This window comes from Vulpes vulpes, chromosome X, assembly GCF_048418805.1.
Source record: "Vulpes vulpes isolate BD-2025 chromosome X, VulVul3, whole genome shotgun sequence".
In the NCBI taxonomy this organism is placed as follows: domain Eukaryota; kingdom Metazoa; phylum Chordata; class Mammalia; order Carnivora; family Canidae; genus Vulpes; species Vulpes vulpes.
Genome location: NC_132796.1, coordinates 52,790,760 through 52,814,762, shown reverse-complemented (window position 1 = coordinate 52,814,762; position 24,003 = coordinate 52,790,760). Strand labels below are relative to the sequence as shown.

The 24,003-nt window shown below is 53.0% G+C and overlaps 1 protein-coding gene across 6 annotated transcripts; it reads right to left on the bottom strand.

The window, feature by feature from the left end:
- Positions 1 to 1,803: 1,803 nt before the first annotated feature.
- NLGN3 (neuroligin 3) lies at positions 1,804 to 23,802 on the bottom strand. 6 transcript variants are annotated; one of them, XM_025982841.2, is made up of 8 exons: positions 23,512 to 23,669; positions 20,139 to 20,792; positions 19,448 to 19,507; positions 15,383 to 15,442; positions 13,455 to 13,604; positions 7,275 to 7,460; positions 4,375 to 5,164; positions 1,804 to 3,755 (listed from the first exon to the last, which is right to left on the bottom strand). In XM_025982841.2, exons 2-8 carry the CDS (start codon positions 20,593 to 20,595, stop codon positions 2,912 to 2,914), a joined length of 2,547 nt encoding a protein of 848 aa, XP_025838626.1. In that variant the 5' UTR covers positions 20,596 to 20,792; positions 23,512 to 23,669; the 3' UTR covers positions 1,804 to 2,911. The 6 variants fall into 6 exon arrangements, with proteins under 6 accessions (XP_025838626.1, XP_025838627.1, XP_025838628.1 ...); XM_025982842.2 differs by lacking the exon at positions 23,512 to 23,669 and adding an exon at positions 21,378 to 22,335; XM_025982843.2 differs by lacking the exon at positions 19,448 to 19,507 and having other exon boundaries at positions 23,512 to 23,802.
- Positions 23,803 to 24,003: the final 201 nt, after the last annotated feature.

The following is a 24,003-nucleotide window of genomic DNA, read 5'->3' as shown; positions in this document are numbered from 1 at the left end:
TCTTGTGTCTAATTTACTCTTTCCCCCTCTCTCATTCTCGGAAGAAATGGAGACTAGATCATCAGCTCTGCCCTTACTTAAGAGGTACATTTTTGAGGATGATATAGCACACTTGGCACACAATGATTGAATGTTACCTCATCAGCTTCTTCCTTTCTAAATAATAACAATTTAAAAAGACCTGGTCCTTTGGCACATTGATTTTGCTCCGCTCCAGACCCTCTCCAGCTTTTCCATGTATGCTGAAAATGTGTTGGCCAAGGGTAGACCCATGAATGCTTTAAAAGGCTTAAAAAGAAAAGGACCAGGGCAACTGGGTGGCTCAGTGGTTAAGTGTCTGTGTTCGGCTCAGGTCATGATCCCCTGGTCCTGGTATGGAGCCCCACATCCCTCCCTGCTCAGTGAGGAGCCTGCTTTTCCCTTTCCTTCTGCACCTCCCCCACTCGTGCTCTCTCTCTCTCTCTCAAATAAATAAATAAAATATTAAAAAAAATAAAAAGAAAAGGACCATGGGAAAGGTCATATATGATTGGATGGAATCCTGGGTCTGCTTCTAACACTAACTGTGGTGTCAGCCTTTCCTGGGCCCATTTCCCCAGTTATAAAATAAGTGGGTTGGACGACATGCCCTCGAGGTCACTTCTAATTTGAAAACTCAGATCACTTCCCAGCAAATGCATGCTATATTTTTGTTATCATATGCTAGGGTTCACATTAGTTTTGGAAAGAAGACAGGGAGAGAGCTAGGGAGAGAGGGAAGGAGGAGGGAGGGAGGAGGAAGAGAGAACACCAGTTCTACACTATGGACTCATTCAAATTGTGACCCACCCCGTCACCCTCCCCCTACTTCTTTTTTTTTTTCTTTTTTAACCAAATCGTGTCAAGTCAGTCACTGCGCAACTCTCTTGTTCCCATGTACCCTAGTAGTCTATTAGTTCTCAGTTTTGGTCCTTGTGCTATCTTGTGCTCATCTCATCTGAACATCATCCTGTTGTGTTGGTTCATCTTCCTCCCTTCGCCAGGGTCACTCTGAAGGATTCTATTCCTGGTTTCTGAGGTGTCAGCAGTAACCCTGCCCAACTGTCACACTTGATGAGCAGACTCCTGGTTTGGTCCTTCGAGCGGCTGGGAACAATGCAAACTACCATAATGCTAACCCTGTGGAGCCACATTGAATCAGCAGCACCTCCTATGTTGATGAGGAGCCACTGACCTCAATCCTGGAAAGAAATCCCTCCCAGGGCTCCAGTGACTTCTCCAATTGTAATTCACAGAACAGGAAACAAATATCCCTGGGGAGGAAGAGGCCCCTGCTCTGTCAGTCCCCCAAGGCCAGGGGGTCCACATATCTGATGCCACACTGGATTCAGATATGAGAAAGAATTTCAACCTGTTAGAGGTCACACCTCCTCCCAGCCCCCAGTCCAGGATGGGGGCAAGATGGTGCTGATGGTGACAGTGGCAGCTGCGGGTGGCCACAGCGGTGGTGTGAGGCTGCACAGGCTGAAGCGGCAAGGAGGAGGAGGAAGTGTTATTTTTTGCCATTTCATTAGGAGGCCCGGGGTACTGAGAGAAGGCTTGAGCCGCAGGAATCCAGAGCAGAGCTTTGGGGGGTGGGGCAGAGGGTTATGGGGACAGCAACCTGCTTAAGATTGGACAGACCTGTGTGTGGGGCCCAGCAGGGTATAGCCCGGGCTTGACTCAGCTTAAAGGCACAAGATGCAGAAGCAGGCTGAATTCCTAGCCGGCAGGGGCGCCCTGCTGGGAGGTCTGTTGGGGCAAGGCCTGTGCAAGGGAGGCAGGTTGGGAGTGCTAACTGGATTTTTTATTTTTATATCAAGACACTGTGTTTAAAATTTTTACAAAGGACAAACTCCATGGGTTTCCGTTAGTGTTTTAAGAACTTTTCTTAAAAAAAAAAAAAAAAGCCAACAACAACAAAAAACACTGCCTTTTTGAAAGAGAAATGACAGACACAAAAGAGACTCTGTAAAGAAAATGGGGCAAATTTCTGATACCATGACCCCAAGGGTAGAGGCAGAACCCTGATTACACCCAGGGGCCCAATAATGACATGGTCTCCACCAGAACCTCATTCACCAAATATAGGGTCCCCTGGTCTAGCCAGGCCAGTACTCCTGGCCTTTGGGGAAAGCAGGTCACCCTGCAGTCTTTGCAGCCCTCCCCAGGGACACAGAGATGGCTGGAGAGTTCTCCCCTATGGCCCTCCAATCCCATCCAGCAGTAGCCCCTTCCTCCTTCTACCCCATGGTCTTGCTTGAATCCGTTTCTTTCCGGGGGGCGGGGGTCATGTTCCTTGACTGGATTGTGTGAGCACTGGGGGTTCCACACCCAGACAGACATAGGCCTGGAGCCTCCCTTCTGGAGCCTCTTTGCGCTCATGGGTTCGAGAGGCATTTGTTCCAAAATTATTTTTAAAATCAACAAAAACAAGACCCAGAAAAAAGACCAAGTCTGGGGGAGAAAGAGCTACTCTGCTCTTTAAAGCTCCCAAGTCTGGAGTTGGTCGGTGGTGCAGTTCCAAGAGAGGCGGAAGGCGAGCACCAAGGGGGTGTCCAGCTGGTGCTTTCAGGCCCCCAGAAGTGTCTGTGATCAGGCTCAAGGAGCTGGCTTCAGCTGCTGTTCCACAGGTCCTCGGTTTCCCAAAGACTCATCTGCATCCCTATTTGAAGGGTTTGTTCAGGTTTACTTCCTTATTTGTGTTTTTGTACATGAGGGTGCATGTCCACATCTGTCTACGTTTGTGCAGGTGGGTCTGCTGTCGGGTGTGGGTGTGTGCGTATACATATATGTCCGTACGTGTCTCTGTGTGTGTGTGTCTGTGTGTGCATATGTGTCCGTGGGTGTGGGAGGGAAGGAGCCGGAAGATAGGCTGTGCTCTGGGCTGGAGCTATACCCGGGTGGTGGAGTGTGAGTGGGGCAGCCCAGTACTATTGAACCCTGTGGCAAAGGTGTTATAGGGGTGCAATGTCTGCAGCCCCACTAAGGAGTTGGGAATCATAGTGATGGTGTTGGGTGTCATGAGTGGGATGTCATCAGGGGAGCGACGCAGGGTCAGCGTGTAGTCAGGCAGTGCAGTGAGGCGCAGTGTGTCATGGGGGGGGGCAGCCTCACATTCATGGTGGGTGGGGCCCAGCTGTAATGCTGCCAGCTCCTCCTCAGGAGCAGCTCCCAATTCAGGGGCCCCGGCTCCCCTCTGAGGGCTAGGCTGCCGCAGGGGCTCCTGACGCCGTTTGTCCTTGCGGTAGTAGAGGGCAGCAAAGGCCAGAACGTTCAGGAACAGAAGGGAGGCCCCCACAGCGATGGTGACACTTAATTCAGTGGAGTAGTCACGAGGGTTCTCCACCAGGAGTGGCCCTGCATCCTGGTCCCCATTCCAGGACCCTTGGGCATTCTCATTACTGTAGGCAGGGGAGATGGCTGGCCGCTTGGTGCTCCAGGTCTTGCCGTTGGGCCTGCGGGTGATGTGGGAGCTGTGGGTGGTATCCGGGGGCGGCACTTTGGTGGTTGTGGATGTATAGTGGAACATGTCATGCAGGTTGTATAGGTGGGGCACCAGATGTTTCCAGAAGGCCACCTTAGTGGCCCGGTAATGATCGCGGACCCTTGGTTTCAGCCCGATGTGAAGGTAGAGCTGGTCTCGTGGATTGTATTTGGACCAGGCCACTTCCTCAAAGCGGTTGGCCTTGGTGTGAATGAACTTGGTATCCTGGGGGACCGGCTTGTTGGGATCCCTGAAATACCACATGGAAATCTGGGGTCACCACTCTACCTGGATGAGCAAAAGGCCCAGAATTCTTCCTCTCACACCCACTTCTAAACCTCTTCCCCAGCCCATAAATTCCCACATTTCCATCATTATTCAGGGCCCTTTCCTCTGTCCATGCCCCTCCGCTTTGCCTGTTGCTATGGCATCATGGAAATGGTCTCATCCTTCCCTGTGCCCAACCTGTAAGGTCATGCTATAGATGCTTTTTCTTCTCACATGCTACCAAGCATCCATCAAACTTTTCAGCCCAATTTTTCCAAGAACCCTTGAAAGGCTCTTTATGAATGTACTTTATTTCCATTTCACTCGGCCTCTGACCATTTAACTTTGAATCCTATAGTTTTGCCAGTAACTCCCAGGGCTGCTTGGTCCTAATGCTAGCTAGTTCTGAGCCTCCACAAAATTTTTGAGGGAAGAAATGGCACAAAAGACTCAAAAGGAGGAAGTAGGAAGGGGGTGAGGAGGTTACCAGGCAGGATTTGGGGAATATCTCTTAAAAAGATGACGGAAGATGTTTAGAGAGGGGAACAGAAGAGAGGACATGCTGGGGTCCCAAAGAAGCACAACCCCCACTTTCTCCTTACCCGGTCTTGGCAAAGTTGGTCCAGTAGGTCATGACGACAGCACTGAGCATAACGTCATTCTTGGAGAAATTGCAGGGGAAGAGGTCAGTGGGGCCTACCATAGGGACACCAAAAACATAGGGTACTTCGTCCCCATGAGCTGCATCTGACCAAGCAGGCTTCATGAGGCTCTGGCAGTGATGGTAGAAGGCATAGAAGTAGGTGGGTGAGCCATAGCGGGCGTGCAGATCAGCGGTCACCACCGAGGGCTCCACCCACTGGTGGTCAGTGAAGAGTGCCACCAGCGTTTTGCGGCGGGTCTCCGGATTGTCACGGTCTGCCCAGTCTGTGTACATGAACTTGATGGTCTCCCGCAGGGTGTCCTTACCCTCAGGATAGCCATATAGATTGTCCACAAAGTTGGAGACTGAGTAGTCAAAGTCAGTGCCAGAGACGCCATCCTCAGGGTCAACCACCCCTTCCACGAACTTGAGTCCCTCGCCCTGGTTGACCCCTAGCATAATGTCATAGTTGAGGAACTCGCCCTGCTCCATGAGAATCTCGGGGTCATCAGGAATGACGTCCCCATCGATCACAGGGCCAAAGGCCACATGGTAGCGGGCTGGCTGGATGTCCTGCTCTACTAGCTCCTTGGCACTCTTTTGACGAAGACAGTCCACCATGTCCACTGTATCTAGCACGTTACAGCCTACCTTGTCTGCCAGCAGGCTGGTATACTTCACTGGTTGGTAGTTCACAGCCCAGCTGGACAGAGCAGAACCACTTTGGATGATGGCCCTCTGGAAAAGCCCTACAGAAGATAGGCATCCCCGGATCAGATCCATCATGTCACCCACAGCCTAGGCCTCTCTTACCTGTCTCTGAGGGGCAAATCAAATACTTCCTCCTCATTCCTTTGTCACTGAGGCTGCCCTATGGGTGAAAGGAGCTATGAAGGAAGAAGAAACCTTTTATCTGGGATGATGGATCAGGACCAGAGGAGGGGTTGCTGGGCCCCTGCACTGACTTATCCCCTGCCTGTTTCTTGCTTCCTTGTTCTGGGATGATGGTTGGTAACTTGGGGGTTAAGGAAGTACCAGAAAGAATTAACCCCTTGGATCCCAGACATCAGCTTCCTTCTGATCTCTCTCTTTATCTCTCCTTGTCTTCCCTTCTTGCTTCCTGCCCAGCTGGGCCCAGCTCTGTGCCAGCATACCACCAGGGAGCTGGCGCTTCCACCACAAAGGGGTCTTTTTCATGAGAGATGAGAAATGCAGGCAGGAGAGAGCCTCACATTCTGGGAGTTTGGGGGAAAGATTCCTGAGGGCAAAGGCCTTGGGATCTCAAAGTCTTCGGGGAACGTGCTCTTCCAGGGTGTAGTCTCTATAGAGACTTTCCTTTTCCAGAAACTACTGATGCCTCAGATCCAGTTTTTTCCCAAGCCAAGAGGGAGCCAGTCCCCCAAACTCAAAAAGTGGATTATTCTTCTTCCCTACCTCCCCTGAGGGGAAAAAAAATGGTATCATGCTCTCCCTGGCCCCAACATTCCCAAGTAAGGGATAATCTGGCCCTCAAGTATACAATTCCTTTCCTCTAAAAGGAAGGCAGTTTGCAAGGGTAGAAAAAGAGGGAGAGAAATATAGATTACTACTTAAGAGAAAGCCTTACTTTTCAAAAAATTATTCTCCATGAATCAATTGCAGAAAGACAGAGGGAACAACTTTTTACAGCAGCCAGGCCCCTCAGGAGACAGAATATGGCAGCACTCCAAGAAAGGCCTTCTCCTCTCAAGGAAATAGTTCTCTACCAGAGGAGGTGCTATTCCTCTTTTCAGACAGGGGCGCCCTCACAGACGGTCACCTCACCCTCCTTTGTGGAGAAAAGTATTCCTGTCACCTAGAAACACATTCTAAAGTGTGATGCAGATTTCACCCTGGTCTTCTCTCACTAGGGTAGTCCCTGGAGGGACAGAGGCAGAATGTCTAGGTCAGATAGGGGTGATTTGTCTCTCTCAGAGAGACGGGCCTTCTTCAAAGAGGGACTGGAAGTCTTCCTGTGAGAATATCACTCACTCACAGGGTTGATTCCAGCAAAACTACCTTGTCCTCTCTCACAGATTTCCTTACTTCGGAGAAGGGCACCTATTACAGGAAGATCTCTTTGTGAGAAGCTCATCTATGTCTCTCAGAGACAGAATGTGCTCTAGAGCCCAGAGGTGAAGAGAACTTTGCCTGCTGTGCCAAAAAAGGGGCCTGTTCAGCTCCCTTGAAGAGTCACTGGCAGAGGGACCCATGGCAAGGAGAGAGGCTTTTGTCTGGGCTAAAAATGAGAGTCTTCCCTTAGGGGTTGTATAGGGAGGAAGTCTGGTGTGGGCTACCAGATGGCTGCCCCTCAGAAAAAAGCCCACCCCACAGGTTAGTGATCCTCACTGTTCAGACCCATCTCCCCACTTAAGGACAGTTTCCTTCCTGTACAGACTTGTTCTTCAGAGAGAAAGGCAAAGAATGAGTGTTTCTTACACCTAAAAACTAATTCCCACCCTAGATCTCTACCCTGAAGTCACATGTCCTTGCCAAACTGAAAGAGTTGCCCTGCCCCCCAAAACCCTCCACTGTCCCTTAAGAGACACATTCTACTCCCACTCAACCAAATCCAACTTCCATCATGACAGAAGGAGCATCTTGCTTTCTCAAGATATAAACGGGATTCTCTTTTTCCCTCTCTCACAAGGGGAGAATTACTTCTTCTCCTAGGGGAACATTCCCATTCCACTTCTCCCGAAGGGATGCCAAGCTGTTAGAAGTGGGCTAGCTGGTTCCCCTGGACACTCTGGAGCTTGGGGTGGGGATATGGGGGACCTGAGGCTCAGGGTGGGCAGCTGACACTTTGCTAGCTCACGTTTTGCCCCAAATGCTACTCACCCTCCGAGTGATGCGACAGAGTGAGGAGGCTAACACAGGATGCACCGATGCCTGAGCCAAAGACAGTGATACGGCGGGGATCACCACCAAAGAAGGCAATGTTCTCGCTCACCCAGCGGAGGGCCTGGATTTGGTCAAGGAGCCCATAGTTGCCCTTGGCAGCCTGATCACCAGTGCTCAGGAAACCTGGATTCAACAAAGGGCATGAGGACAGTGAAGGTAGAGGGATGGGGGATTTGGGTTATAATGGCAGGCAGGAGACTGGGGATGGCGGCGGGGGTGGGGGCGGAGGGCATGAGGACAGAGGATGGGCATGCAGTGTGGTTCTTTCCACCTGGCTACCCTGTACCATAGCTCCTTTCTGCAAGCTCCAGCACCATCAATATAGGAAGGATCAATTCCTTGCCATCCACCCATTCTCCAGTTTGGAGGAAGGGGTCTCCAGACTATTCAAGGGGGACCCTCCAGCTAGGAGACTTAAGCTGCAGGAACTGCCAATGGCCAGGCCCCTGATGTGCTATCCGGGACATTACCCTAGCCCCTGGCAAGACAGAGTGAAATGGGCAGGGATTCTGGAGTCAGACGGTCCTTGGTTCGAGTCCTGACTCTACCTCTTACTAGTCACATAGCCTTGGGCCAGTTATTTAAAATATCTGGGCCATAGTTTCCTCTTCTGTAAAATGAATATAAAAATACTTCAAAGGGTTGTAGTCAGGGTAAAATGAACATAAGCATCTCTAATATGCACCGCACTCTCTAAGTCTATAATTACTTCTCTCTCCCCTTCCTCCTCTCTCTGAGGGAAGTGAGTATCCCAAGAGGCAACAATCCCTAGGCTCTGCTTGCCCTTCTCCTGCAAATGAGCCCATCTACACCTCATTCCAGGGCCTCGAGTGGCCCCTACCTCTCATTCTCAGGGCCGGTTCTCATTTCCCTTCCTCCAAGACCTAATGAATCAGAAACTCTGGGGAGGAGGGCCCGCAATCTGTGTGTGTAACAAGCTCTTCAGGTGATGTGGTGCTTGCTAAAGTTAGAAAACCACTGGGTTAGACCATCTTTTTCATCTGGTGGAGAAATGGGGAAGTCAGTGCAGTGTGTTACCAGAGAAACAGGTCTGCCCGCCCACCCACTGGGATTTGCTGCTGAGGAGACATGTCACCATGGAGACTACCTTCCCGCCCACCTGCTGGGATTTGCTGCTGTGGAGACTTGCTACCATGGAGACTACCTTCCCGCCCACCTGCTGGCTATCCCACAGAGATGTCCTATATTCCTCCCCCACCACACACACACCCTGCTTCCATTTCAGACTGATCACACTGCCTCGTTTCATCTCTCGTCCTTGATCTCTAGGCTCCATGGAAGGGCTCTATCTTGTCCTGCCCTAGGCTTTTGGAAGGGTCCTTTCCAGGTGGGAGTCATGGCGCTCCTGCACCTTGGAAACCCACACCTAGATCGGTCTATTTTGACTCCATGTTTACGAGCTCGCTCACAGCACCTGGGATCAAGTTTTTGCAAGGCCATGTCTGGGCGCCCTGAGCTCACGGAGAGCTCTCAGGCAGTCCTGGCAGCCCATGGGCAGAGGCTGGATTCCAACAGACTCCAGCAGGCCCAAGACCTCATCCCTGTCTTTCTCAGGTCCTCCTGCTTCTAGCTTCCGTGAAAGAAAAGGGTTTCACCCTTTTCAAGGGTGTTATTAATTTACATTTGGTGCAGTTAAGTATGTAAAGTACTTAGTTATTCCTCTCAAGACTCAATCACAAGCCCTCTTTAGGCGAGGAAATGTGAAGGAATTAGAAAAAGCCTGAATGAGGATGAACGGAGGAGCCCCTGTTCCTCCAGACAAGGGAACGAGCTTCTCCTTTGCCGGGCCCATTCACACATTGAAGCCGCTGCTGCAAGTCTTCAAAAGTCTGCTGACCAGGATCCAACCCAGCTGTCCAAGCCCGAGACCCTCCGGCAAAAACCACTATGTGCTTCCCCCAGCCCTCCTGTCCCCTCTCTCTTCCTTTCTCCCTCCTCCATATTTTCTTTCCCTTTTCTCTTATGGAAGGCAGAGTGGCCCGGGCTTCAGCCTTGAGCCAAGGTAGCAGCAGGGGAAATGTATCAGTGCGTCTGTCCCATCAGTGGGAGGAGCCTGTGCCCAGATGTAGTAGGGGAGATTTCTCCAATGTGTCTGGATTCCCCCGGTCAGGAGCAAAGGCCTGAAAGGGCTGGTTGGAGGAGTCAACTGTCACTTGTAGCTCCCCGAGCTCCCACCGATCTTGGGATAAGAGGTGCTGAAGCATGCAGATGATGCCCTGTCAACCATCCCCTACTACAAGAGTCCTGTGTGAAGTGCCATATTCAACAGGCTCGGGCACATGATCCAGCAAATGTGACCGACCGTGAGCACACAGAAACCTGGCAGTGCAGTAGAGCAGTCTTGCTGCTAGTTCCCCAGTAACTCAGCCATCCACAGAAACCACATGACACTGAGAGCTGAACTGCCTAACTCCGTAAACTGTCAGAAGAAATCTGAGACAGTCTCCCTGGACCCAGGTCTATACTGCCATCTACATAAGGTGCCCATCGACAGAAGACGAGGGAGTTTGGCACACTGTCCCCAAACCACAGATCTCTCACTCAAGGCTTAACATTTACCAGGTTTTTGGTTTGTCTGAAGGGTACCAGAGCAAAGACGTAGGATTAGATTCTGGAACCCAGAATAAAAATCTGGCAAACCCCTACTTCCTCAGCCCCAGGGATATCTACATCTGGGATCCTGCTGTGGTCCCTTTCTTTGGATGGTCTCCAGCTCAGTGTGTTTTGGGGGGATGCTCCTCAAATAATAAGATGGGATCCATGGACTGGCCTGTGACATTCTCCAAATAAATGAATCACCCAAGATGTCCAAAGAAGCACCTCAGAGTAGATCATCTTTCTGGGCTCAGTGCTTCCAGAGAAGCTGAAGGGAGGGTGAATGTGCATGCAACTGGGGCCCCAAACTGGCAGCCTGATCTGGGATGCTTGAAGACACAAAATAACAAAGTGTCAGCAACACGGCAAAAGCCCCAAGTGTCAGGGACAGATCTATGTTCTACATCTGGCACCAAGAGACAAAAACATCTTGCATGGACCCAGAATCCAATCAGCGGCTTATTGGTTACATTTGTGTTGTAGAGCAGGCAGTGAAGGAGACATAGGAAGTGGTGGGGGAACTTCTGACCAAATCTCAGGTTATGACTCCTTCTGAGGTTTGGGCAATATGTCGATCATTAACACCTGAGGCCCAAATAATAATATTCCTGCTCCTAGATGTGCTGTGCTGGTTATCCAAATGAGAGGAGGCTATAAAAGGAGGGGGATGGGGGCAGTTCCTAACCTGAGCTCCCTGAATGAGTTTTGGTGGTGACCACGGAACCATTTCTATAACTTCTTGAGTGTGTGTGTCCATTTTACTGGGGGAGCGTCCATAGCTTTTATTAGAATCTCAAAGGGGTCCAAGACTCTCCCAAAGGTCAGAAACTTCTGATGGAGAAACTTAAAGATTAGAGAAGTGGAAGGTTATCAAGTACTCAGCAAACCAGGATGCCATAGTGAGCACTCCCTGGCAAGAGCCTCTACGGAACCCACAGCTCTCACAGTGATGCTTCTCATCCTGACTCTCTCCATCCCATCTCCTCTTCTCTTCTCACTTTCTCCCCTCTTCCCCCCCCACCCCCCCCCCCGCTCCTCCACTCTTTCTTTTCCTGCATCCCTAGCTGGTCCAATCATTGAAAACCAAAGTGCATTCTTAGTACTCTCTAGTGCTTTCCAATAAAACCAACAGAATGGAGCTTGGTATGTCTCATTTTTTAAAGCAGCCATGTCACTCTCACTAACAAAATAAGGTCGCAAAATTCCTTCTGGCCTTCAACTACTGTGCATGTGTGGCTGGGTGTCTGTGTGAGCTTACTTGTGGATATTCCTGACTCTCCAGGAACTGTGCAGCTAGCTTATGGATTTAAGGCCCCCTTCACCTCCCCTTCACTGTCAGAGACTCAGGTCCACTTCCTCAACAGGACAGAACCCTCAAGAGAGCCTCGCTGGGAGGTCTGGGGCAACTTGGAAAGATAGAGGAGCAGCGGCCAAACCATGAGACCCAAGCCCACCAGATGTCTTGCACACTTCATCCCTGAGATCCAGATGCCATTGAAGGGACATGGGCTCTGCTGTTTTCACGGAATATCATTTCTCCAGCCTGAACCCCCAAGACATGTCTTGCTGGCCCACCGAGTAATAACGGTAAGTCAAGAAAAGATTGCCTTTCTGTGTTCATAAATGGCACCAGAAGTGACATGCAGTACCAGGGTCTTTGGAATTAGAGTTGGCAAAAACAATACACTCAAAAGCAAATTAAAATAAGGTCCTGTCAGCCAAGTGGCCAAATGGCTGCTGGTCCAGCATCTAGGCCTCCAGCCCTGATGCATGGCATAGCCACCCTCTCCCCACCCACTGGAACTTAGAAGACACAAGCTCTTTGGACAAATTATCTTCTTCATGTCTTTACGGGGCCATATGGCTGCATGTGCCCTTGGAGGCCTGGGTGAGTGTCTGAGAGGGAGCAAGACCCTGTATGTTGAGTCACCCTCTCTGAGGTACTTGTTTACCTCAGGACCCTGGCCACAGATAGGCAGTCCTAGTCATCCAGGAAGAGACAACACAGAGGGGCAGCCTACATCACAAAAATAAGTGGGCAGATGAGAGAGGATGTGTAGGGAAGGGCAGCTAGGTATATATGATGAAGCATTTGAGAAGTAAGCATGTATGTGTGGGAGTGCATTTGTGTAATGAGGTGGGAGGATATGGGGATATAGGCACAGAGAGAGTAGTGGAAATTTGTACATGTGTATATATATATGGGGTAAGTGTGGGGTATGTACAAATGTGGGGGTATGTGCATGGATGGATCTGGAGGTGAAGCAGGGATATATGGATGTGTATGTGTTTGTTGGCTGGGGGGCTATGTACATATGCATTCTGCATGTATATATGCAAGCTCTGATTGGGAGGAGTGTCCATGTGTGCACATATATGTGGGATTGTGGGTATACGTGTAGGAGGTCCATGGGTATGTGCATATGGTGGAGAGATATGTAAGTGTGGTGCATGGGACACATATTGTAGACGTGGAAGCAGGGATATGAGGGGTGTGTGTATAGTATTTGTGTATGTATTGGGTGGGGAGATGTGGACATGCGAATATGGATACATATGCATAGGGTGGGGGAATATTGGCTTGTGTTTACATGGGGAAGGTGAGGGACATATGTGTGTATGTGGGTGTTGGAGTGAATGAGGAAGTGAGGTGTGCAGGGGGATATGGTTATGTGTGTGCATGCATGGAAGGAATATTTATGTACATTTAAGGTCTACACGTATGGGTCTTTGTGTGGAGTGTACACATGGGGGTAGAAGAAAGTGTGAATGTGGGTATGTGTAATGTGTATGGGTGTAGCCGTGGCTATAGAGATGTAGAGGGGCGAGATATATGGGAATGTGGGCAGTGCGGGAAATCTGTGTACATATGGGGTACAGATGTTGAGTGTACAGAGGTATATAGTATGTGGATATGTGTGGGGGGAAAACTGTGTGGAGTGTTTATGGAGTGGTGGGGAATGTGCGTATGTGAGAGGCAGTTTGTAGATGTGGATTTTGGGGGGTTCTATATGTGTATGGGTATATGTGTGTATTTGTGGGGTGAGAAATAATCATATGCATGGGCAGCATGGCTGTGTGGCCATGTGAGGGTATGTGAGCATATGGATATGTGACAGGTTAGAAGGAGTATCTGTGTATGTGTGGAGTTTTTAGGGATGTGGGCCTGGGAGGGTAGTGATAGGGGAATGACACTAGAAAATTAATGGACCCTGCGAAACTCAGCTAAGCGAAAATCTGAAAGCAGTGACTTGGCTTGAAACTTAACAGAAGGTGTGGAGGTTGAATTGAGTTTCCAGTGGCAGCTAAACATTCCAGGAAAGGGCCTGGGGACACGGGGAAGCTCCCAGCACTTGGGTAGGGACTGTGTGATAACAAATGGCATTTGACTATGGTCATTGGCATCCGCTGAGAACCAAGGCCAGCATTAAATTCCCAGCATTCTTTCCTCCTTCCATAAGGACTCAGTCTTCCTTCTAGGCACCTAGTAGGGAACCATACCTAGTACCCCAACCCGATAGTTGAGGGTGATGACGATGACGTTGCCGTAACTGGCCAGGACACTGCCATCAATCATGTTGCCCGTCCCTTCCATGTAAGAGCCTCCATGGATGTAGACCATGACGGGCTTAGCACCACTGTCCCGGATGTCTGCAAGGAGAAGGGGTGAGACACAGGCTGGGTAGGATGCCCTTCCTCCCCCACCCCCACCAGCCCTGGCCGGGGCGGGGGACGGGTTGTGGGCAGCAAAGCTATCCCAGGTGCCAGGACACCACCACCAGCTCTGAGGGCAGGACTCATGGGGCTGCTCAGCCTGGACTCAAGTGTGGGCCAGAGACTTGGCCAGAGGACTTCAGCGCTGTTTTTAAAGACTCTGGTTTCAGCCTCCCGGCTGAAGGCAGTCAGCCACACCTGTTGGGCAGGGAGCGGGAGGAAGAGGAAGGCCTGGTCTCCTTAGCTGGATCAAGTGAGTCCCTGCCCCGGGGCACCCAGGAGTCCTGGGACCTGACATGGCTTCAGAGAGCAGGGGCTGGGGAGCCCTGAAACCCCCAAGACTAGACCAGTTACATGGAAATACGGCCACTGGCAGCAGCTGGCCCCCCCAGTGCAGACAGAGACAAGAGGGGTAGGGGTAAGGGGTGGCACAGGGAGAGAACAAGGAAGGTTGTGGGTAAAAGGGAGTGAATGGCAGAGATGGGGTGTGGGGGACCTTAAGTGACATGGTTTCTCAGCCATGTTACCCCATTCTCCCTGGGCATCAGGCAGACTTAACTGGAAGCACTGGGGATGGGGAAGAGGAGAGGAGGAGGCCGAACTAAGAATGAGAGAGACCCCTGCCTTGCCATCCCCCACCCCCACCCCAGTCAGCATTAAGATGAAGATGGAGCCTTCCCAAAGGCCATTCACTGAGAGACCTCCAAGCGGCTGCTCCCAAGCCCAGGCAGTACAGTGGCATTGGAGCTGGGCAGTCAAGAGAAGGCTCCCGGCCTGACCACCTCTACCTGCAGCCTCTCAGTGTGTGAGCTGGACCACCACTCTGCCTCACCAGCACAGCCCTACCAGCCACCAGCAAGGGGTGGGTAGGGGGGAGAGGGGGCCCCCCTGAGCTGTTTGGCACCTCCAGGGGTGGAGGGGCAGGGCCAGGGCCAGGGCCAGGGCAAGGAGGTAAAAGGGAGTGCTTTCTGTTGCCAAGCAAACACAACCTGTTTTCCCAAGGAGGAAAGAAGACTGGTTCAAGCATCACACGAGGATCTTATACCATCTATGGACTGGGCTGTGGCGTTCTGGCCTCAGCATTTTAGCCCACAGCTTTTCTGGCCCTGTCCTGAGCCTATTGTGGCCCCTGACCCCGAGGACAGGTCTCTCTTTCTGGGAGGGGGCTGGGGAGGTTCTAAGTGGTGCTAATCTCCAGCCCCTTGGGTTGTCACTGCCTCACTCCTTCGTTCAATATCCTGCCGGGCCCCTCTCCCAGGAGCCAGTCTACCCGCAAAACACAAGTGTCTCCTCTGCCAGTGAAACACAGGTATGTCCTCATCATCCAGTTCCCTTCATGCCTCTCCCAGCCTTTCCTCTGCTCTGCCTTCTCTCCATTCTCCCTGCCGATCAGTAGGGGCAGGTGCCGTGAACCACAGAAGACGAGGGAGGAAGCTGTCTCTGTCAGTGCCCGCTGCTACTGGAGGGCAGAGGATGGGAGTAGGGGACTGGGGCGAGGAGGAGGCCTGCCCCCTGGCTCTGCTCGTGGTCTCCTGCTCCTGCCAGCTGTGTCCATCACCAACCAGGCCAAAGATGGATGAACAGCCCAACAGCCTCGTATAGAAACAGAAACACACCAACGGACGGACAGACAGACAGACGGGGCTTCTCCCCATAGAGAGGGGGAGGGGCTCTGTGCCATGCACCAGCCGCCACGCCCTGCAGCCCCCAAATACCTTCATCTTCATCCCCGTCATTATCCGCTAAGTCCTCGCCCTGTTTCTTAGCGCCGGATCCTGGGGACCAGACACGGGGAGACACAACAGCACAGAACAGAGAACAAAACAGAGAGAGAATTCAAAAACAGCATGACTGCAGTGTGGCCCAGCAAGCCAGCTCTGGGCTTGGGCCCAGGACAGGCAGGAGGGATGGCAAGAACCAAGGGAATGGGTGGGCTGAGGCCCAGACCTTCATCAGGATGATGGTGTTGCAGGCCCCTGCTGTGCTGGCTTCCCTGCACCTCCCTGCCCTGCCTCCCTGTCCCCAACAGCCCGTCTCAATCAGCTACCTTCCCGGAGGGAGCAGCATATGGGCCAGGGCAGAGAGCCAGAGGACCACGCAAGGACAGGATTGCTCCCAGTTGGAAGGGGGCTGCAAATGTGGACACTGGTAGGCTGAGCTGGAGAGCAGGGGCAGCCACCGAGGATGACAGGTGGCACTGCCATAATGTTGGATATGGAAGTGAGCTATTAGGGCAGAGACGGGGACTGGGGCCCCCAGCCCTGAGCTACCTGGGCCCAGTAGGAAGGCTCATGCGGGGCCTCAGTTGACCCTGATTCCCAGAGGAGAAAATAAGAGATAAAGCTTTGCCTCTGGTCTTCCTCGTTGGGGCCCCCCGCTCTGGCTAATGGCAAATGGGGTTCTTGCTCCCAGGAACCAGGCCTAAGAGCAGCAAGCACTGCCCGGAGATCTAGAGAGAGCTAGAGAGGGAGGGAGGGAAAAGAGGAAGGGGAGGAGGAAAGAGGGACATGAGAGAGATGGAGAGAGAGAGAGAGAGAGAGAGAGAGACAGAGACAGAGACAGAGAGAGGGGGGTAGACAGAGAAATAATAATAACAGCTCCTACCATATACCGAATATTTACTATATGCCAGACACTCTACTGCTGCCATATTGTTTGATCCTTACACCCCAATGAGGTAAGTACTGTCTCTATTCCTGTTTCACCGATGGGGAAACTGAGGTTCAGAGAGGTAAAGTGACTTGCTCAAGATCACACAGCCAGGAAGCACTAGAGGTAAGATTCAAACCCAGGTCTGCTCAACTGCAAAGCCCATGGTCTTTCCACTGCACCATACCACCTTTCTAGGATGGGAGAAAGGGAAGGAAAGAATCAGCGAGAAAAAAGGTGGAGTGTGGGGTGGAGGGAGAGAGGAAGGGGGGGAAGGAGAGAAAAGAAGGGACCCAGAGGGGAGAAGAGAGACATTGAGGACCTGTGGGTAAGCTGGCACCAATTCTCTTTCCTGTTCTAAGGAGATGATAGGTGTATCTTGGGTATGGCTGTGGAGAAAGAGGACCTGTTGCCTGGACGCTGGGCAGAGTGGGGAGACAGAGGTCATTCCACCAGTACCCCAGGGCTTACCCTCTGCTCTGTGACACCAGATACTCTCAGCCTGGAGGCAGCAAATAGCCCCCTTTCCCAGCTGGTCTAGTCACTGGTGACTAATTCCCTTACAGCTATTAATCAAAACAGGAGCCTCCCTCATATTACAAAATGGCTTTTCAACTAGGCCAAGAGCTGGGCCCGAGGGGCAGGAATGGCCTCTAGCTTCCCGAACCACCAGTGGCACCTACCGTCTTAACACCTGCCAGTACTACCCTTGGAAATGCCATGGGGCCTATGGCATCGTGGCTGGCACAATGGACAGCCCCCCCCCCCCCCCGGCGGAAGGGAAGTACTCATCCAAAACATGTATTCCCTCCAACTTGATGGAGTGGAAGTGGGGAGAGGGGGCAGATCCTCCCCCGGAAATCCCTCACTTCCCAAGGGCACTGACTTAGAAAGTGGGTCCCTATTGCACACACACCCTCTGTTCCCCTCCTGCCCCACCAGGAGCATCCCTGGGTTGCTGCGTTGTCCCGGCCTCATCTGTGACCTCTTCTGCGCAGATGCCTTTGCTCCTTCCAGCGCAACCACCATCCCTGGTCCCCACACTGTGCTGCTGCAGGGTCCATCTGGACCAGGCCTACCCTATGCACACCACAATCCTAACAACTGCTGCGGATGGGATATCTCTCCCCCCAGAAGTGGGGTCAGAAATTCCATTCTGAATGGCCAACCGGCCCTGGATAGGGAACTAATTTGAGCCATGCCTCGAAATTACCAAATACCCTCCCTGCACGCTGTCTGGAACTCACTTCCCAACTTGGCCTGTGGGGCTCAGCTGAACCAGCTTAGTTTCAATCCTAGGACAGGAGCTTCGTCAGAGTAGCGATGAAGACTTTATCCATTATTCCTGAATTGTGCCTTTACCTCATACCCCTCCAAAAGCCCTGCCTAGCACACAGTGCCTAGCACATGGCCTTGCCCACAGTCACTGATCCTGATAGGCAAATGTTTGCAGTTGAGGAGAGCTTCCAGTCAGCTCTCTAGCCAAACTCTGAGGACTGGATTCCCCTGGGCTCTCACTGGCACCCTGGGGAGATGATTCCTCCTAGGAATAGTTACTGTCTAGTCATCCTCTCTCCTCACAGCACACCCCCACACCCTTCAAGCAAGTAACCCACAGGAGCAGGCTTAAGAGATTTTCTTCCTGAATTCATTCACAGGCTAAAGGAATGTCAAGGCTGGAATGGTCCCCCTACCACCTTCAGAGGCCAAAGTGGAAGTCCTTTTGTGTGTGTGTGTGTCGGGGGGCTTGCCTAAAGTCTGTCTCACTGTGAGCGGAAGAGAGGTGGGACTTTCAGGCTTTGGGGTTCCCAGACCCATACTCTTTCTGCAATGCCACTCTTGTGGGACAAGTGTTTGCTGATCGCCTACAGCATGTGAGGTCCTAGGCTGAGTGTGGGACCTCACACTGTCCCTAGAGCCGCAGGCCCCCCTGGGTGCTTCCAGGTGCATCAACAACACTCAGCACACACACACACACACACACACACACACACACACACACTCAACATGTGGATTTTGGGAATGTGTCCCCTAGAGATTCTTGCTCAGCAGGGAGCATCCATCCGGCCAGGAAATCCTGACAACCCCAATTCAGGGAAAGCCTGCCCTAGGATTACAAAGGAAAACAAACCCCAATCTTGCCAAAAGGTTGTAGGGATCAGGCTGTGACTTTTCACCTATTCCTTAAGCTGGTACTATTTCCAATTTGGTCCAGCCCATCCACATTTCACCATTGTTTACAGAGTTGGGGAGGTGGGAATGACCAGATGGGAGCCTTGCGTGCTACAGTGGAAAGAACACTGCCCTGAGGGTCAAGAGACCCGGGTTTTGGCCCCAGTTCTACCACCGACCAACACAGGGCCTTGAGCAGCAGCAAGTCACTCCCCTGGGCCTGTTTCCTCATCCGTAAAGTTGGGAAACTGATTCCTGCTTTACAAGCTTCTAGAGACATGGGCAGGATTTTACGAGCTAAGTATGAAAAGTGCTTTGCAGAAAACATGATGTGGTATTTGAACAGGAAGAACTATTTCTGCAAGGAGAACAGACACCTCCCAGCAAGAGGGTAAATGTAAAATGCAGGATCTCATGCCTCCTTTAGAGTCCATAGTTCCCAGAGACCCCCAAGGTCTAGCCACCAGACTAGCCTGGGGCACTCAACTATGCTGTGGCCAGAGGTGGAGTCAAGGGTGACTTTGGTCTAAACTTCAAGGCTGGAAAGTTGAGTCTAGACTTTGCACTCAGGAAAGAGTACATAGGGATGAAGCAGTGGCTCCCTGCTGGGAAAAGGGCAGAGGCCTTTGGCTCCAACTTGGCTGTCTAGAGTCCCCCACCTCCACCCCCCTCCACTGAGGTGGCTCAGAGAAAACCATTGGCTCTGTCTTCGGCACATGCGTTAGTGTGGAATTTGGAAGAAACGGGGTTGCTGCTTCTGCTCTGAACCTGCCTTAGGCCACCAAATCCTCCCTGCAAAGCAGCCAAGGCCCTTGGCTACGGTGGAGCTCAGGCTTGCTCACCGACTGCCCCCTGAGCCTGGGCTACTTGAAGGAAGGCTGGGTCCTCAGGGGCAAGGGCAGGTGGGCAGGCAGCCCTCCCTCTCTCTCTCTCTCCCTCCCCGCCGGCTCGCTACCTACCTCCTTTCCTACAAATTTTCTTGTTGGGCTTTCGGGCGCATTCCTTGGAAATCCGCTTTACTGTAAAATGAATAAAAAACTAAAAAATAACAGGAGGCCTCTGCTCAGGGGCATGCACCCCCATCCCCCCAGGCCCCAAGAGCTGCTCTGCAGGCGGCACATGGCAGAGAGCCTGTCCCACCATCTCCTTGTTTCTGTCACTTACCTGAGTGTGACCCCCACGGGAGGAGGCATGAGCTAGCCAAAGAGGAGGCATCTAAGTGATGCCCACCAGGCTGACCCCCCCCCCCGCCCCCCACACGCACCCGGCTCCCTTGGCCACACGCACCTACCACCTTTCAAAACAGGTGGAATGGCAACAGGGGGGCCTGGTGGAGCCAGCATCCTAGGCAGCTGCCAGCAGTGACCCATACTCCCCCAGGGACCCCCCATCCAGCACTCAGGCCCTAGATCCATCAAAGCTCTCAGGCCTGGCCAGGCTCCTCCTGGTAACAGTGTCACTCACACATGGGAGCTCAGACAATGCTGGGGGAGGGAAGAATGGGGAGGCCAAGCTGAGTGATGGTTAGAAGCATCTTCATAGACAACGGAAAGACGCATGCTGCAGAGCACACACAACCACATGCGAGCCACAAACACAACAGGGCGGGCGGGAAGCAGGGAAGGCACAGTGCCTGGCCGCAGCACTCACCATCCTCTGTGGGCACATAGACATTCAGGTAGAGGCAGTCTTCATTGGGCTCCTGGATGTAAGTAGCGACAATATCCAAGTTGGCAGTGAACCAGACAGGCAGCATGACTTCGGGCACAGCCGTGTGGATATTCTGGGGGCACACTGGGGGAAAGTGTGTGGCGTTCCGGATGCCCGACCAGGAGGGGGGTGGCTCAGGGGGCAGGAAACGTTTCTCGCCGATGGGGGGAGCTGCGTAGGGCACCCCCAGGTACTGATCCACAGGCCCCAGGATCTCACTGGGCAAGGGTACCCGGGCACCCCTCAGCTTCCCAAAGTGGGTGTTGACTGTGGGCGCTGGGGCCTGGGTACTGGCCCTCAGCACCAAACTGAGGAACCACAGGGTGAGGTACAGGCTCCGGCCAACCGTGGATTCGGGGCTCAGGAACAGCGAGCGCAGGCCAAGCCGCAGCCACATGTTCCGGGCAGGGGGACCGGCAGGAAAGGCAGACTCCGGGGTCACAGCATCAGCCCAACAGGCAGCCCCTTCATGGCCACACTGACTTGAACCTCAAGACTGAGCTCTCGGGGGACACCTACAGGTGCCCCAGCAATGCAGAGAGGTTGTCCAAGCACCACAGCTTCAGAAAGGGACTCCCTCAGGGCCAGACAGGCCTGTGGAGAGAGGGAAGCATGCGTCACCTGACATGGTCTGGGAGGAGGGCTAAGGGGAGTTGTTTCTTTGCCCCCCCCCCCCCCCCCCCGCTGGGCTTGGGCTGTCCTCCCACAGTGAGGAGTTTTCCCATGCCTGGCCTGGCGGCCTGGCGTTCCAGGGGCCCACAGATGATCTCTGTTGCCCATCAGAAGCAGTCTGTGTGCCTTGCTGCGGCCCAGAAGATCCTAGGGGATTGACACAGTGACAGTTGCTGCCACTGCAAGTTTCCAGTCCCCAGCTCCAACTCCTCAGCCAGTGGAGCTCATTGGGGTCAGCCAGACCCAGAGTAGCCTGTGGAAGCAGGGGGCGGGGAACACTGGAAGGGGGGCTCAGGTTCCGGAGCGAACTCTCTAGACCCCTGGCCCCAGTTACTCCACACGGGGACCTCCCACACCAGAAAAGGGTAGGATTGTTAACCTCGTTCAGGGGTTCTAAGTCAGAAATAGGAAAAACTGGCAGATAGGCATAGCATCCCACATAGAGACCCCCTCACCAGCAACCAGGGCAGGCAGTGGGGTTGGAGGGGTAGCAGGATGGCCACTCACCAGAGTCCCCAGACCCTCCTGTGCCCCTGTACATTGCTCCTCAGCCCAGCTCCCAAATTCTTAAGCCTTGGTCCTTTCTGTGGGTTATCTCTAATTCACACCGAGTGCCAGAACTGAGGCAGAGACCATAGTCCTCCTTCAGTCCTCCTTCCGCCTAGCACCCTAGGCATTGTTAATATTCAGCCAGTGTAAAATAAACAACGGGGTGTGGGGGACACACACCCAGAGACCTATGGAAATAAAGTCACAAAGACTCAAAAGGGAGTGCGAGAGACCAAGCCAGGATCACAGACACTGCGATATTCACTCCCACAGACATATATTCCAAACCCACAGTGATCCCTCATATCGTCGCATATCCTGAGACAGAGAGCCTCACAGAGCCAGAGAATCACAGAGAAATACATTCAGAGACACACACAGGGACTCACTGAAATATAATCACACACATACCACATAGGTAAATATCCAGAGACACATACAGCATAATGGTGACACATAGGTGGAGACAGAAACAGAAATAGCACACTCAAGACACACGGGCTTTCTAACATACAGTTATACAGCCAGCACATACATATGGGTGCACACAGACACTGCTGCATGGAGACATACATGCGTGCAAGCCTGCGTGTGCGCGCGCGCACACACATACACACACACACACACAGACGCACACAGATACAATTTAGTTTTCCCTATTTCTCCCGCCTTCCAAGATTGCCGGCCTGCTCCTTTAAGAACTGGCTGAAGGGGTGGGGGAGGGAGATTGGGAACGCCCGGCCTTAGGCCACAACGAGAGGGGAATGAGAATGTGTGTGTGTAAGAGAGCGAGCGAGAAAGGGAGAAACAGAGAGAGGAAGAGAGAGGGAGGGAGGGAGAGGGAGGGCAAGAGAGGTAGAGGGAGAGGAAGAGAGCTAGAGAGAGAGAAGGAGAAAGAAAAGGAGGGAGGGAAGGAGGAGGATGAGGGAAGGCGGGCAAAACCACTAAAGGGGTGGGGGCTCAGAGGAAATGGGGAGCAAAGTAGGGGGGCGGGGGTTAGATCCCAGACATTGCCCAGAATGCACCTGGGTGGGGGGGTGGGAGGAGGGGAAAGGGAAGGAAGGGGTAGGAGTAGGGAGGTGGGGCAGAAGGGAGTGTGTGTGTGTGTGTGTGTGTGTGTGTGTGTGTGTGTGTGTGTATGGGGGGGATAGTCCGCAGCTGAGTTCACACAATCCCCCCATTCACCATCTCCATGGCAACTCTGGGGCACAGACCGCTCATTCACACGGCTTCCCCGCCAGCACCCCCCCATACCATTAACCCCCTCGGTGCTGCCCCTCCCCACAAATTCCATTAACCCCTTCGGGATGCCTCCCTCTCCAGTAACCCTTCAGTGCCAAATACTGGTCCCCTCTGAGTCAATTCCCTGCAGCCCCTCCCCCGTGAACACCTAGACAAATCCACCGACCCCCAAACGCCCTCTGTACCCTAGGACCCACTGTGAGTCCCCAAGGCCGAGATCTCCATCCTGGTCCAACTTGCAATTTGGGAGAAGACAAGGGGAGGCGGCAATGCTGGGGATTAGAGTGGCATCTGGGGTACTTTGGGGGCTGGAGCAGTATTGGGCAAGGGGCATTGTACAGGAATGGGCTGGTATGGAGAACTGCAGTATTGGGGGCTACACGGGTTCGGAATGGTATTGGGGGACAAAGCTGCATTGGAATGGGGGAGGATAGGATAAAGGCCTGGGGGGAGGGGGCTGCAGAGAGTGGGGGAGGGAGCCTGGCTGTGAGATGCTATGATGGAAAAAGGATGGGGCTGCACTGCGGGGGAGGGGGGACTGGCAATTTGCAATACAGGAATAGGGCTGGGGGCACTTAGTAGGGGTATTTTGATGAGCATGCGGCCAGGCTGTGGAAATAGAGGGACCACGGGTGGGACGATGGTAGGGATGCGGGATTCAGGGAGGAGGCGGAGGAGAGAAGCAAAGCGGAGGAGGATTGGAGGGTCAGGGGTGCCGATGGAGAACATGGGGGTTGAGAAGGATGGGGAGCATTGGCTGGGGAGTGGAGGAGCCCAGGATTGGGAGGGGATAGGATCGGAGCAAGGTATGAGCAGCTGGAGGATGAGAGACCGGGGCAGGCGGCCTCACCTGTTCCCCGGGCTGTTGCGAGCGACTGAACCGGGCTGCGGACCACCCATATCGCCTCCAGGCCAAGGGCTCCGCACCTGAATCCCCGAGATCTGCTCTCCGGCAGCCTGGCTGCTGTGCCCGCGCACCGAGGGGGCGCGCTGCGCGTGCCCGGACACGGGGGGGCGCGGTCCCTGCCATTAACTCCTTTTGTGCCAGAGATGGCTCAAGTCCTGGGGCATGGCCCAATTCCTCCCATGCTCAAGCACACTCGGCTCACCCCCTCTCTCCCTCTCACACACACCCTGCTCAAATGAAGACAGGCGATCTTCCAGGGCAGCTTAACTCAAACTTTACCTGAAAAGCTCAAAACCTTGAAACAAAGGGAGAAACTGAGGCACTGCTGTCTGCAAGAGCCCACAGTCATACTCTACAGAAGACAAGCCTCCACCTTGCTCAGCATCCCTTGCTTCTCCCCTCCTCAGCACCCGCACAAGGCAAGCAGCAACCAGT